The sequence below is a fragment of the Neofelis nebulosa genome, chromosome 11 (assembly GCF_028018385.1).
Source record: "Neofelis nebulosa isolate mNeoNeb1 chromosome 11, mNeoNeb1.pri, whole genome shotgun sequence".
Classification (NCBI taxonomy): domain Eukaryota; kingdom Metazoa; phylum Chordata; class Mammalia; order Carnivora; family Felidae; genus Neofelis; species Neofelis nebulosa.
This window is the reverse complement of record NC_080792.1, coordinates 71,850,162-71,865,838: the sequence shown is the minus strand read 5'-3', so window position 1 is coordinate 71,865,838 and position 15,677 is coordinate 71,850,162. Positions and strand designations below refer to the sequence as shown.

The following is a 15,677-nucleotide window of genomic DNA, read 5'->3' as shown; positions in this document are numbered from 1 at the left end:
CAGCACAGAGCCCGATGCGGGGCTCGAACTCACAGACTGTGAGATCATGACCTGTGCCAAAGTCGGATTCTCAACTGACTGAGCCACCCAGGCGCCCCTCCGATCTTTTTAAAGAGACATCTTTGTCCTCCCAAATTATGGGACAGTCTGTAGTCACCATCTCCAAAATGCTCAGCTTTATCCAATGCATCATAAAGACTTCTATGAGGTAATACTTGAGCTATTTAGACCACTTTCCCCTCTAGCAAGGAAACTTCAGAGATTATTTCTACAGGGCTGCATTTTGTACCTTTCTTTGCAGAGCTGAGGAGTGGGAGTTATTGGAGCTGGCTATGGTCAGGGGTCCCTGCCAGTCAACACACATCAGGGCCTCTGGAGACTGGAGCAGGCAGCTTCTCAGAAGGCCAACCCTGTCAGTCCCTGAAGCAATGGAAGCCAGAGAGGGCAGCTTCTGGACGGCTGCAGAAGGGGCCGGTTTGATAATAATCAGAGCCACCAGGCACACTCTATTCACATGCTTTTAAAGCATTAAACTGGATCTGCTATCATGACCTATTTTATTGTTGTTAATAAAAGGGATTCTAGTTGCTGCAAATAGAGAAAGAAAAATTGTGGCAAACCTGGGTTTGAGTTCGGAATTTGGCTCTTATTCACTTGGACAAATTATTTTATCTTTTGAGCCACAGTTTCCTTATCGGCAGGGCTGTTGTGAGGGTTAAATAACATAAACAAAAGAACCTGGAATCAAGGCTGGCACACAGCGAGTGCTCAAGAGACAGCCATTATTTTCATTATAATTAATTCATCTCACTGCACCTTTGTGTGAGACCCAGCTCTATCTCCCAGATGACTGACTTTAAGCCACATTATTTCCATTTGACACCTCCAGTACAGGCACTGTACTAAAGAAAACGTAATTCTATTTGTCACACAGCAGACACCCAATCAAAATGTGCGAAATGAAATATTACCATGTAAAAACATTCTGTTTTTTAATTTATATATAGTCCACCATTTTAACAATTTTATTTTATTTTATTAAAAAAAAATTTTTTTTTTTAAGTTTATTTTTGACAGAGACAGAGTGCAAGCATGAGCAGGGGAGGAGCAGAGAGAGGGAGACACAGAATCCCAAGCAGGCTCCAGGCCCCGAGCTGTCAGCACAGAGCCTGACACGGGGCTCGAACTCACTAACTGTGAGATCATGACCTGGGCTTAAGTCGGACGCTTAACCGACTGAGCCACCCAGGCACCCCAAACAATTTTAAAGTGTACAATTCAGTGGTATAATATTCACAGTATTGTACAACCACTGATATTATCTAATTCCAGAACATTTTCATCACCCCAACAAGAAAACCTATATTCACTAAGTGGTCACTTCCCATCCCTCCCCTCTCCTCCCTCGGTGACCACTAATCTGTCTTCTGTCTGTATGGATTTGCCTATAAGTGGAATCATAAAATATGTGGCCCAACATGTGTGGTTTCTTTCACTTAGCACAATGTTTTCAAGGTTCATCCACAGTATAGCACGTATCAGTAATTCACTCCTTTTTGTGGCTGAATAATATTCCATTATGTGCATATAGCATACTTTGTTGAGCCACTCTTCTGCTGATGGACATTTGGGTTGGTGCCACTTTGGGGCTATTGTGAACAGTGTTGCCATGAACACTCAGGGAGTAGTTTTTGTGTGAACATATGTTTTCAACTCCCTTGGGTATATATGTAGGAGTGGAATTGCTGGGTCATAAGGTAATTCTGCTTCACGTTTGAGGAACTGCCAGACTGTTTTCCACAGCAGCTGCACCATTTAACATTTCCACCAGCAAGGAATGTGTGTTCCAATTTCTCCATATGCTCACCACCATCTATTCTCCAGTAAAAAAAAATTAACACCATATTCTGTTTAAAATAGAAAAACAGGTAGCAAACCCACATACCCTGCTTTCTTTCTGTTTACTGTGTAATCCTACGGCTTGCTGGTGGTATAAGTTCTGGCAAGATATTTACCCTTTCCATGTCCTAGAACTCTCTTCTGTAAAAAGAAAGTGATGGTAATAATGACTGTCTTAGACGGCTGCCAGAAGGACCTAATTTATGTAAATTTATAATTTATGTAAAGCCTTAACACCCACTCTATGTACTCAGTGTTTATTTCCTTTCTTTTGTCACTTAAGAGTAGACCAGGCAATTTGTAAGCTCAGTAAACATACTCTCCTGGGCTAGGGTGTCAAAGCAGAGGATTTTATAATAACGGACTTTGGTAGTGAAAACCTAAATAGATGTGCAGAACAGATTATTTGCCAACCATTCTTAAACATTAGCCAAGTTTCAGTGTTTAGCTTTAACAGGGGTACTAAACTGAGTATTTGTCTTTTTTGTTTGTTTGTTTGTTTGTTTGTTTACTTTTGAGAGAGAGAGAGTGGGAGGGAGAGGGGCAGAGGATCTGAAATGGGCTCTGCGCTGACAGCAGAGAGCCCAGTGCGGGGCTTGAACTCATGAATCGTGAGATTATGACCTGGGCCACAGTCGGACTCAACCGACTGAGCCACCCAGGTGCCCCATATTTGTCTTGACTTAACAGGAGGTATAGGGAGCCACTGGCAGTCTCCAGCAGGCACACTCAACCAAAAAGACCAACAGTTGACCACATGAGTTCCGCTTGCCAATCCTTCTCTTGTCCTCTGCCCAAGCACACACTTCTGACAATATCTAAGCTATAACCTGTGAAAGGCTCAGTTATAAACTTGGGGGGGCTTTACACCCCATATGTACATACATACACCATATGTAGTAGCTGGATTGTGTCCTACCATGCCTGATAACTATGAATGTGCCCTTATTTGGAAAAAGGGTCTCTACATATGTAATCAAGTTAAATAAGGCCACACTAGATGACAGTGGGCCCTAAATCCAATGACTAGCGCCCTTATGAGGAGATACAGAGAGACAGAGAGGCACGGACAGACAGAGAGAAAATGGCCATGTGAAGGAGGATGTAGAGATTACAGTGATGCAGCTACAAACCAAGGAATGCCAAGGACCGCCAACAGTGACCAGAAGCTTGGAAGAGGCAAAGGAAGTCTTCCCTGGAGCATGACCCTGACAAAACCTTGCTTTTGAACTTCTAGCCTCCCAAACTATGAGAGAATAAATTTCTGTTGTTTGAATCCTCCTGAGTTGTGATCATTTGTCATAGCAGCCCTAGGCAACGAATACACCACATGACATTTCTGCTTAAAGCTGAGTTGCTCTTCGGGTTGAGATGGTAGGAGTACATCCACTCAAGCCTCACGCCTAACAAAGACACCATAGACTCTATAGTGTATCTTAGTGACCTCAAGCCTTTCCTTTTGTCTGCCTCACTTGTGACAGTGTGCCTTCTACCATTTAAAATCTGGAGCGACATTGGTACTCTAGCTCTCACAAAGTCTCATTACCACCGAGTGGATGCGGGGGGTTGTGATGAGGGATCAGGTAGCCCAGAGGTTAGAATAAGGTGCAGGAGAGGTCAAGGCCCCAGATCTATACCCCATCCATAGCACACCCTACCCCCAGCCAGCATCTCACAGATGTGGCGGGTCAGAGAGGAGGCCGGTCAGGGCACACTCAGTATCAGCCCTGGAAAGACAACTTGAAGCATATGTTCTCTTCTCGGCTGCATCACAATAAGATCCCAAATGCCAAGGAAGACATTAAAGGGCTTGGAAACCAAACAATTAAAATAAGAGGACCTTAAGGCTGAGACTGAACAGCTATACCGGTGTCTACATTACGTGGCAAAGGTCATCTTTTCTAGGTTGCCGAAGTACCCCACGATAGGCCTCATCTCTTCCAAGCACATGGCACAACCGTAATTAATTACTGTTAAATGTCTGTCCTCCCTTCTAGAGGGCAGGGGCTGAGTCTTCCTGGTCAGTGTCGTATCCCCAGGGTCTGGTCAGGGCCTGGCCTGCAGGAGGCGCTTAGTAAGTATTGCCATGTGAATGAATAAATGAATGAATGGAAGGGAGGGAGGGAGGCTGGGCAGGTGGTTCCTCTGGCACAAGGGTTCCTGTGTCTTGGGCAGCAACGGGCACAGGGCATACTCACTATCAAAGAGGATGATCCTGCCGTCACCGCCACAGGGCTGGGTGTGATCCCCGAAGCAGACGCTGTTGCACTCGGTGCTGGCTGCCTCCCCGTACTTCCAGTAATCAGGATTGTTTCCACAGAAGCAAGCATAGCCTGACTCCATCCCAGCAAACTGCCACAGCAGAGAAACAGCACTCGGTAAATGTCAGTCTGGGGTGTCAGGCGGCCTGAAGGAGCCCCCAGCCTCACCCTCTGGCTCCTCCCTCACTCCATTCCCTCAGTACTCATTACATACTGTATACAACTATGTTTCCCCTTTGGCGAGCATCCCTTTTAATGCTTGTATGTCTACGGTTTTTAAGTGAGTTTTAGGGCTAGTGTGTGTGGGGGATCTCACAAACTTGAAACATTAATAATAACAGCTAAACATTTTATTGAATGTTTACTATGTGCCAGGTGGTAGGTGCTTTCCGGCTACTCTCCCCCGCAAAGTCATTACAGGCCCCATTAAAACTTTTCATTTTATTTATTACCATATGGTAAAACTATTTATATGGTATGTAGTTCTGTAAATTTTAACCCATGTATAGATCTGTGCAATCGCAACAATCAGGATACAGAACAGGCACGCCACCCCCAACAACTTTCCTATCCTGAACCTGCCACTTTATAGTTCTCCCTCCTATAAACACACCTTGGCAGCTACCTACGAGTTTGCTGTTACTATGGTTTTGTTTTTTCAAGAATATTGCACGCTAAGACTGAATGTTTACGTCCCTCCAAAAGTCACATGTTGAAATCCTAACTCCCACTATGATAGTATTTGGAGGCAGGGCCTTTGGTAGGTGATTGGGTCATGAGAGCACAGACCCTCATGAATGGGATTAGTGCTCTTATAAAAGAGACCCCACAGAGCTCCCAAGGCCCTTCTGCCATGTGAGGACACAGCAGAAGATGGCCATCTCTGAACCGGGAGACGATATCTCACCAAACACCAAATGTGCCAACAAGCTTGATCTTCTACTTCTAGCCTCCAGAACTATGAGAAATAAATGTTTGTTTACCCAGTCTATGGTAAGTTTGGTACGGCAGCCAGAATGGACTAAGATATCACATAAATAGAATCATATAGTATGTAACCTTTTGAGACTGGCTTTCCACTCAGCACAACATCTTTGAGATTCATCCAAACTGACACATGTATCAGTAGTTCACTCCTTTTTACGGCTGAGTAGTAAGTAGTCCAGTGCATAGATATACTGCTGTTTGTTAATCCATTGGGTTGTTTCTAGTTTTTCATGATTATGGATTGAGTTGCTATAAACATTTGTGTATAGTTTTATGTGAGCGTAAACTTTCATTTCTCCAGAGTAAATACCTAGGAATAGGGATCCTGGGTTATATGGTAAGTGTATGTTTACAAGAAACTACCAAAATGTTTTGCAGAGAGATTGTATCATTTTACATTTGCAACAACAATGTATGAGTCCTAGTTACCCAATATCCTTGTCAACACATGTTATTGTCAGTATATTTTATTTTAGCCATTCTAATAGATGTGTAGTGGGTTTCTTCTGCATTACCCTAGTGGTTAATGATGTTGAATGTCTTTTCATGTGTTTATTTGCCATTTCTATATCGTCTTTGGTGAAGTATCTGTTCAAGTCTTTTGCCCATTTTTAAAAATTGGGGTTTTTTTACTATGAGTTTTTAGAGTTTGTGTATGCATTCTGCATATAAGTCCTTTGCTGTATATATGATTTGCAAATATTTTCTTCCAGACTATGGCTTATCTTTTCATGCTTTTAAAAATGTCTTTCGGGGCGCCTGGGTGGCGCAGTCGGTTAAGCGTCCGACTTCAGCCAGGTCACGATCTCACGGTCCGTGAGTTCGAGCCCCGCGTCGGGCTCTGGGCTGATGGCTCGGAGCCTGGAGCCTGTTTCCGATTCTGTGTCTCCCTCTCTCTCTGCCCCTCCCCCGTTCATGCTCTGTCTCTCTCTGTCCCAAAAATAAATAAAAAAAAAAAATAATAATAAAAAAAAAAAAAAAAAATGTCTTTCACAGAGCAAAACATTTTTAATTTCAGTGAAGTCCAAAGTAAAATTTACCCATTTTTTTCTTTTATGGATCATGCTTTTGCTGTCACACCTAAGAACTTTCTGCCTAAACCCAGGTAAACCCTGGTCATGAACATTTTCTCCCCTCGTTTCCTCAAGTTTTATCATTTTACATTTTAATTAGACCTAAGATCCATCTTGAGTTGAACATGTAGTCTTTTGTGTTTAACTTCTCTTAATTAGCATCGCGTTTTAGCAATTCATCCATATTGTTGTGTGTATCAGTATATCTTACTGTATCTTCTTTTTGTTGCTGAGTTGTATTCCACAGTATGGATATACCACAGTTTATTCATCTGTTCATCAGTTAATGGACACTGAGTTTATAATAATGCTGCTATGAACACTCATGTACAAGGTTTTGTGTGAACTTATGTTTTCAATTCTCTTGGGTTTACGTATAGGAGAGGAATTGCTGGGTTATGAGGTTATGTTTAACTTTTTGAGAAACTGCCAAACTGTTTTCCATAGCAGCTGTACTATTTTACATTTCCACCAGCAATGTATGAGGGTTCCAATTTCTCCACATCCTCACCAATGCTTGTTTTTGTCTTCAAAAAATTTTTTTTTTAACTACAACCATTCAAGGTTATTTCTTGTGTGATGTATTATTTCATTATGCTTTTGATTTGCATTTCCCTAAAGACTAATGATATGAGCACATTTTCATGTGCTTCTTGGCCATTTGTATGTCTTCTATAGAGGAATGTCTATTTAAATCATTTGCCTATTTTTTAATTGAGTTGTCCTTTTATTGTCAACTTATAAGAGATCTTTACATATTTTGGACATTAAATCCTTATTCAGATAAATGATTCACAAATATTTTCTCCCATTCTGTAAGTTGTTTTTTCATTTTCTTAATAGTGTCAGTAGTGTTCCTGACACACAAAAGTTGTAAATTTTGATGAAGCCCAATTTACTTTTTCTTTGGTTGCCTGTGCTTTTGTTATCATAACTAAAAAACCATTGCCTAATACTAAAGTTATGAATATTTATACTTATGTTTCCTTCTAAGAGTTCCTTCTATTACTTTTTATTTATTTTTTAATTAGAGAGAGAGAGCGTGAGCAGGGGAGAGGAGCAGAACGAGAAAGAGAGAATCCCAGATAGGCTCTACGCCCAGTGCAGAGCCTGACGCACGGCTCGATCCCATGACCCTGAGATCATGACATGACCTAAGCCAAAATCAAGTTGGACGCTCAACTAAGTCACCCAGACACCCCCAAGAGCTCCTTCTAAAGCTAGATCTAATTACATTTAGGTCTTTGGCTCATTTTTAGTTAATTTTTATATAAAGAGTGAGGTTCATTCTTTTCCATGTGGCTATCCAATTGTCCCAACACTATGTGTTGAAAAGATTATTCTTCTCCATCGAATGATCTTGGCACCCTTTAAAAACTCAACTGACCATAAATTAATGTGTGGGCTTATTTCTGGACTTTAACTTAAATTCCATTGGTCTATATATCCATCCTTATGCTAGTACCATAGCTCTTTTCTCAGCAGTATAATTTAAAGTTAACTTTCGGGGCGCCTGGGTGGCGCAGTCGGTTAAGCTGCCGACTTCAGCCAGGTCACGATCTTGCGGTCCGTGAGTTCGAGCCCCGCGTCGGGCTCTGTGCTGACAGCTCGGAGCCTGGAGCCTGTTTCCAATTCTGTGTCTCCCTCTCTCTCTGCCCCTCCCCTGTTCATGCTCTGTCTCTCTCTGTCCCAAAAATAAATTAAAAAAAACGTTGAAAAAAAAAAAAAATAAATAAAGTTAACTTTGGTCTTTGGTATGATTTGAACATAGAGATTCATTTTTCTTCATGAAAAGCTCCTGTTTTTCTCCAGAACTTTTTTTTTTTTTGAGAGCAAGACAGCAGATGCATGCAAGTGGGGGAGGGGCAGAGAGAGAGAGAGAGAGAGAGAATCTTAAGCAGTCTCCATGCCCAGGGCAGAGCCCGACATGAGGCTCAGTCTCACAATGGTGAGGTCATGATCTGAGCCGAAATCAAGAGTCAGATGCTTAACCGACTGAGCCACCCAGGCACCCCTCCAGAACTATTTGTTGAAAGACTATCCTTTATCTCTGTTGAAAGTCAACTGTTCATGTAAGTGCAAGTCTATTTCTGGACTCTATTTGGTTTCACTGATACCTATAGCAGGAGTTGAAAACCTTTTTCTTTCATAAAAAGTCAGATAGTAAACATTTCTGGCTTTGAGGGCCATACAGTTTTTTCTCAACTACTTAACTTTGCTATTGTAGCATGAAAACAGGCATAGACAATGGGCATGGCTGTGTTTCATTAAACTTTATTTACAAAAGTAGGTAGGTAGTAGAATTCGGTCTACATACCACTGTCTGCTAACTCCTGATCTATATGACTATTCTCATGCCAATACTACTCTCTTCATTACTATAGCTTTCTAGAAAGTCTTAAGATCAGGCAGGATTAGGCCTTAAAAGTTGACCTTTTTAAAAATTATTTTAGTTATTCTATGTACTCTGCCTTTCCATGTAATTTTAAGATCAGCTTGACAAATTTAAAAAAAAACTATAATTTTAATTTTTTTTAATGTTTATTTATTTTTGAGAGAGAAAGAGAGACAGACAGGGTGCAAGCAGGAGGGGCAGAGAGAGAGGGAGACACAGAATCCAAAGCAGGCTCCAGGCTCTGAGCTGTCAGCACAGAGCCTGACACGGGGCTCGAACTCACTAACTGTGAGATCATGACCTGAGCCAAAGGTGGACGCTTAACCAACTGAGCCACCCAGGTGTTCCTAAAAAAAAAAAACAAAAAACAAAAAACGAAAAACAAAAAACAAAAAAAAAAACAAAACAAAACACTATGATTTTGATTGGGATTGCATTGAATCTATAGATCTGGGAAAAATTGACATTTTAACAATATTGAGTCTTCTAATCCATGAACAATGTCTGTATTTATAGTTATTTATGTCTTCTTTAATTTACTCTTGCAATATTATGTAGTATTTGGTATATAGGTCTTTAATATCATTTGTTAATTCTGAAGTTATTTATGCTATTGTAAATGGAATTTAAAATTTTTATTTTCCAACTGTTCACTGCTGGTACATAGAAATGCAACCGACTTTTGTATATGGCCTTGTAATGTGCAACCTGGATAACTTATTATTTGTAATAGCTCTTATGTATAATTGTCTACATACATGATCATGTTGTCCATAAATTAAAAAAAATTATTTCCTCCTTTCCAACCTACATGCCTTTTCTTTTTCTTGCTTTATTTCATTGGCAAGGATCGCTAGTACTGTGTTAAAAAGAAGATGTGTGGGGGGCGGGCACCTGGGTCACTCAGTTAAGCGTCTGACTTCAGGTCAGGTCATGATGTCATGGTTCATGAGTTCAAGCCCTGCATTGGGTCCTCTGCTGTCAGCACAGAGACCACTTTGGATCCTCTGTCCCCGCACTCCTTTTCTGCCCCTCCCCTGTGCTCTTGTGCTCTCTCAAAAATAAATAAGCATTAAAAAAGAAAAAAGAAAAAAGAAAAAAAAAGAGGTGAGAATGGGCATCGCTATTTTTTCCTGATTTTATTAAGTAGAAAGCACTGAACCTTTTACCACTGAATATAATGTTAGCTTTAGATTTCTCGATAGCTGCTCTTAATCAGTTGAGGAAGTTCCATTCTATTCCTTGTTTGCTGATGACTTTTATCATTAATGGGTGTTGTGTTTTCTCAAGTACTTTGGCTGTATTTTTATTCTGAAATAGTTTCAAACCTACAGAACAGTTATAATAATAATACAAAGAACTTCCTTATCACTTTTACTTAGAAATCTACATTCAAGTCGGCACCTGCCTGAATCATATCCTTTGTAGAAAAGGATCTAATCCAGGATCACAGATGTACTTAGTTGTCAGGTCTCTTTAGTTTAATGCTCCCATTAAGAACAGTTTATTAGGGGTGCCTGGGTGGCGCAGTCGGTTAAGCGTCCGACTTCAGCCAGGTCACGATCTCGCGGTCCGTGAGTTCGAGCCCCGCGTCAGGCTCTGGGCTGATGGCTCGGAGCCTGGAGCCTGTTTCCGATTCTGTGTCTCCCTCTTTCTCTGCCCCTCCCCCGTTCATGCTCTGTCTCTCTCTGTCCCAAAAATAAATAAAAAACGTTGAAAAAAAAATTAAAAAAAAAAAAAAAAAAAAGAACAGTTTGTCAGTCCTTTTTTGACCGTTGTGACTTTGACAGTTTTGAAGAACAGAGGCTAGTCATCTTGCAGAATGTCCCTTGTTTCAGATTTGCCTAACGTTTCATCATGATTAGATTCATTATTATGAATTTTGGGCAGAAATATCACCAAAGTGATGTTATGCTCTTGATAGGTCAGGTGGGATAGAATGTTTAGTTTCCCTATAACTGGTGATACTAACTTTGATCACTTGAGTAAGGAGTATATGCCAGTTCTCTCCACAGCAGAATTACTTGTTTTCCCTTTAGAGTATTTTGTGGGGCAATCTTTGAGGCTATGTAAATACCCTGTTCCTCATGCAACTTTCACCCAGTAGTAGATAAAGTCATGGGGTATCTGCAAACCCTGATATTTGTTCTCTGAATTAATTATTACTATGATGGTTGCCAAATGGAGAATTTTCTAATTCTGTCATATAATCTACATTTCTTAGCTGCCATTCTCCTATAAGAAAATGTCTTTCTTCTCCTCATTTGTTTACTTATGTATATCAGTGTGGATTTGTGGATTCTTATTTTATTCCATGAGGTATATTTATTATTATAATTATTTGTTTTGAAGCTCAATGTATGTTAGATTTGGACCATGGAGACCCTTCCAGTTGGTTTCTGTGACCTTTTGACTAGCCCTATAACTCCTTACTTTTTTTTTCTTTTATGTTTATTTTTGAGAGAGAGAGAAAGCAGCGGAGGGGCAGAGAGAGAGGTGGACTGAGGATCTGAAGTGGGCTCTGCGCTGACAGCAGAGGGTCCAAGGTGGGACTTGAACTCATGAACCATGAGATCATGACCTGAGCTGAATTTGGATGCTTAACCAACTGAGCCACCCAGGGGCCCCTCCTTACTTTCTTGTACAACATGCTTCAGACCCCTCTTGCACTTTCTCAGGATCAGCTCTAGAATTAGCAATTTTCTCCAAGCAACCCTAGTTCTTTTTTTAATTTATTTTTTGTTTTGTTGTTGTTGTTGTTTAGAGGGAGGGGGAGAGAGAGAGAGAGAGAGGGAGAGAGAGAGAGAGAGAGAGAGAGAGAGCGAGCAATAAAGAATCTTAAGCAGGTTCCATGCTCAGCACAGAGCCTGACATGGGGCTCGATCTGATGACCCTGGGATCACGACCTGAGCCAAAATCAAGAGTCAGACGCTTAACTGACTGAGGCACCCAGGCACCCCAAGGAGTCCTAGTTTTGATGTAATGGAGAACAATATCTAGAAACCAAGATCTGAGGACTAAGTGTGCTCTGTGCTATCACTGTGTCACTGTTCGAGGTCCTCTCAGTGGACAGAGATAAGGAATATATATGTATATACATACACACACAGACCTACTAACATGTTTATATTTATTTCCATAGCTCTCTCTCTCTATATCAAAACCATAAAATATATACTAATAACTTCAATCCCCATCTGACAGTCTAGGCTTTATTTTGGTTTTCCCTGGCTCCCTTTGCCAATAGTGAGGAACCTGGCTCCCATTATCTTCAATATGTTAACTTGTATGCTCAATCCTTTTGCAAGCAACCAATCACTCCATCATGTTAGGTCAATTGCCTTTCTAAGCCACCTGCCTCACAAAAGCCCTGACCTTGCCAGGCTACTCTCCTTGCTTGGACCTGATGAATGGCTTTTTCACTGAATTATTAATGAAGGACAAAAGAAAAGAAAGAAAAAGGAAGAAAGAAGGAAAGATACAGCAAACAATAGCATTATTGAACCTTAATAGCTAAGGAGTGAATTTTAGATAGAGGAAAGGACAGAAAGAAAAGAAAATATTTTGTCCAGGCAAGGGCCCATAACATAGCAAGGAAATAACCACTACCTTGGCCTATTCCCAGAACCCCTGTGGAGCCAGAGATGTCCCTGCTCATAACATTCAAGGGCACAAGGAAATACATAATTCTGTCAGAGGTCAAATAGGGATGCAAATATTGAGATTTTCCTCTCTTTTCTCTCCCCGTCTTTAGACAAGAATGCTACTTCACGCTCCTGAATGCCAAGCCCCATTCCTCCTCCTGCTCCTCCTTGGCAGAAAAGTAGTCATACGGTTTGATACTTTTTTTAAAAAGTATATATATTTTTAAGTTATCTCAGCAGAATGCATTTATATCTTCATGCTTTTCTATAGATATACAGCCATAGAGCCATTACCTTGAACCTCTGACTCCGACAAAAGCTGATGCAGGTTTGTATGGTAAGTTTGTTAGACGTTTTACTGGCGCCAGTTAGAGGAGGTGGGTTCCCATGATCCTTGTAGCAGCCAAGGTTTCCAGGCACTGGAGAAAAAAGAAAAGCAAAAGAATTTCACAACATCTGGCTGTGAAACACAAAGAAGGAAGAGAGATTTGTGCCAGGTACTTTCATCTCAGCTAACGTTTCTACTCCTAAGGTACAAATAAATAATAAGCAACAGGCTTTAAAAATGGAAGTCTTAGTGTAATCTGGCAAATGCCACGTTTCTGTTTTCTTGTGAAGAGTGTGAGGCCCGGGTCCACCTTTAACTAACCCACTGAGTACTGAAGAGAACTAAGAGCAATTTCCTCAAAATAGAGAAGTTACAATAGGCAAATTATGTTTCGGAGTCACCGGAGGGCAGGAAAAGCCCTTGGAAGCCCTTCATCCTGTCTTGTGCCTCCCCTTGTTCTTAGAGAGCTCCATAAGTGGGCTTCCCAAAGTGCCTTCAGTGAGTGTATTCATTTCCTGTAGCTGCTTGAACAAATCACTACAAATCTATTGGCTTAACACAGCATAAATTCATTATCCTACAGTTCAGGAGGTCAGAAGTACTAAATGGATCTTACAGGACTGAAATCAAGGGGTTAGCAGGGACTTGTTCCTTTTGGAGGCACAGGGGGTATCTGTTCCCTGCCTTTTCCATCTCCTGGAAGCTGCCCCTAATCCTTGGCTTGTGGCCACACCATTCCAAACTCTGCCTCCATCATATCTCCTTCCCTCCCTCTGCTTCCAGCATCACATCACCTTCTCTGACTCCGATCTTCTGCTTCTCTGTTATAAGAACCTCTGTGATGACATTGGGCCTACCTGGATAATCTTCCCGTCTAAAAATCCTCAACTTAAGTACATCTGCAAAATCTTTTATGCCATGCAAGGTAACATATTAAAAGATTCCAGAGATTACAGGATAGACATTTTGGGGGGGGGGGTCATTATTCAGCTTACCACAGTGAACATACTAGTGTTTCACAATCATGTAATCGGATGGTTTTGTCTAGTAGAAAAAGCTATATCTGAGAATAAAGAAACCTGAATATATGTATCAACTGTGGTAGACAGCTTTCAAAGATGGCACTCAATGATCCCCATCTCCTGGTGTTCATGCCATTGTGGAATCCCGTCTTCTTGAGTGTGGGCTGCATCACTGCTTTTGACCAACAGAATGTGATAAAGTTGATGGGACTCCATTTCTGTGATTAGGTTATAAGAGCCTGTGACTTCTGTCTTCCTAGTAGACTCTATCTATTGCCTTCTTGGCTTATATACTTTAATAAAACAATACGCTATGTCGGAGAAGCCATGTGTCAGGGAACTGAGGGTGGCCTTTAACCAATAGCCAGCAAGAAACCAAGACTTTCAGTTTTTACAGTTACTGAATCCTACCAACAACTATGTACACTTGAAGGAGGTTCTTCTCCAGTGGAGCCTTCATATGAGACCCCAGTCCCAGAAGACACCACGATTGCAGCCTGGTAAGAAACCTAGAAGCAGAGGACCCAGCTAAACCATGTCCAGATTTCCTGACCCATAGAAAGTAAGACAATAAATGTGTGTCATTTTAAGTAACTAAGTTCTAGGGTAGTTTGTTATACAGCAATAGATAACTAATACACCTATATAATACCTACTAAATATATGTTTGTTGAAGGAAGGAAGGAATTTATTGTGGGCCATGGACAAATCAGCCTCTCTGGGTCTTAGTTTTCCATCTGTGTTATTAACTTATGAATCACTCCACTATCAGATGAAGCCCTTTCCCCTATTTTTGCTGTTTGGCTCCTCACAGTTTATATAACTGAAGACATAATAAGACATGAATGAGGCCTCGTCCTAGAAGCACTTCTAGGTCAGTTAAGACCTAGATATATTATCTAATTCCAAAGTGAGCCAAACAGACTCCTAGAAAGTGTTTTTCCTTTATATTTAAGACTAGAAAAAAGGGGCATCTAGCTGGCTTAATCGGTGGAGTGTGTGACTCTTAATCTCAGGGTTGTGGGTTTGAGTCCCATGCTGGGTGTAGAGATTACTTAAAAACAAAATCTTTTAAGGGGAACTTGGTGGCTCAGTTGATTGAGTGTCTGACTTCAACTCAGGTCATGATCTCACGGTTTGTGAGTTCAAGCCCCGCATCGGACTCCCTGCTGTCAGCATAGAGCCTGCTTCGGATCCTCTGTCCCCACTTCTCTCTCTGCCCCTCCCCTGCTTGTGCTCTCTCTCATAAAAATAAATAAACTTAAACAAGAAATTAAAAATCTTTTTTTTTTTTTTTAAAAAAAGACTAGAAAACAGCATGGTTCAGTTTAACAAGGTTTACATCCACATTAGCCTGTTGGCATATTCTGTATGTATGTACATACACACACTTCTAAATTTCTGCCACCATCAACATCTAACCAGTTCCTGTTAAATTGGCAGGAAGTACCACTGCTAACCAAAAGAGTCACCCTTCCCCTTCTAGCCAAGTGGTTACCCTTCTCCCTTGCGTCACACATGGTTCAAATATAACAAATGTGGCTCACCACACAAATGTTAAAATGCATCTTTTGGAAACAAACCAAATCTCTATAGTGGCGAATGTAAACAGAAAAGCTCTAGGCGGTAGGAGTCCGGTGTTCAGTGAGAGCCTGGCCTGGGAATGGCTGGGTTTTAGAGGTTAAACAAATGCAGTGAGTTAAGTGTCTCTAGGCGGGGGCGTAACCTATAAGCCGAGTTTGTTAAAGGGACCTTGTGTATGGAAACCTGAGCCATGTATTTAATGGTTCTTAATAAAAACTACTTGATCATCATCATCCTGGTCATTTATTCTGATTTTTGTCTCATTTATTCTATTATGCTCATAAGTAAGCACGTTATTATGTATTAGCTTATAGAGAGCCCAAGGCGTATAATCATAAATGTTAAGATTAGACGTAAACAAGGCTATGGGTTGCATTAATGCAGCTGGAACTTATAAGCTTCGCTCACAGTTTGATGAGCAAAACCAGGCAGTTCATGTTCCAGTGGGGTGGTGTGGTGGATCTCTGGAAGTCAGACCGTACCA

General features: G+C 41.1%; 1 protein-coding gene across 2 annotated transcripts in view; it reads right to left on the bottom strand.

Annotated features, from left to right (window-relative positions):
* Positions 1 to 15,677, bottom strand: part of KREMEN1 (kringle containing transmembrane protein 1) — a 74,376-nt gene that overhangs the window by 15,372 nt on the left and 43,327 nt on the right. For both annotated transcript variants that reach the window (XM_058693182.1, XM_058693183.1), the window contains exons 4-5: positions 12,554 to 12,678; positions 4,098 to 4,251 (exon numbers count right to left, since the gene is read on the bottom strand). In XM_058693182.1, coding sequence (XP_058549165.1) covers positions 4,098 to 4,251; positions 12,554 to 12,678 — 279 coding nt within the window. The remainder of the gene's footprint in view (positions 1 to 4,097; positions 4,252 to 12,553; positions 12,679 to 15,677) is intronic.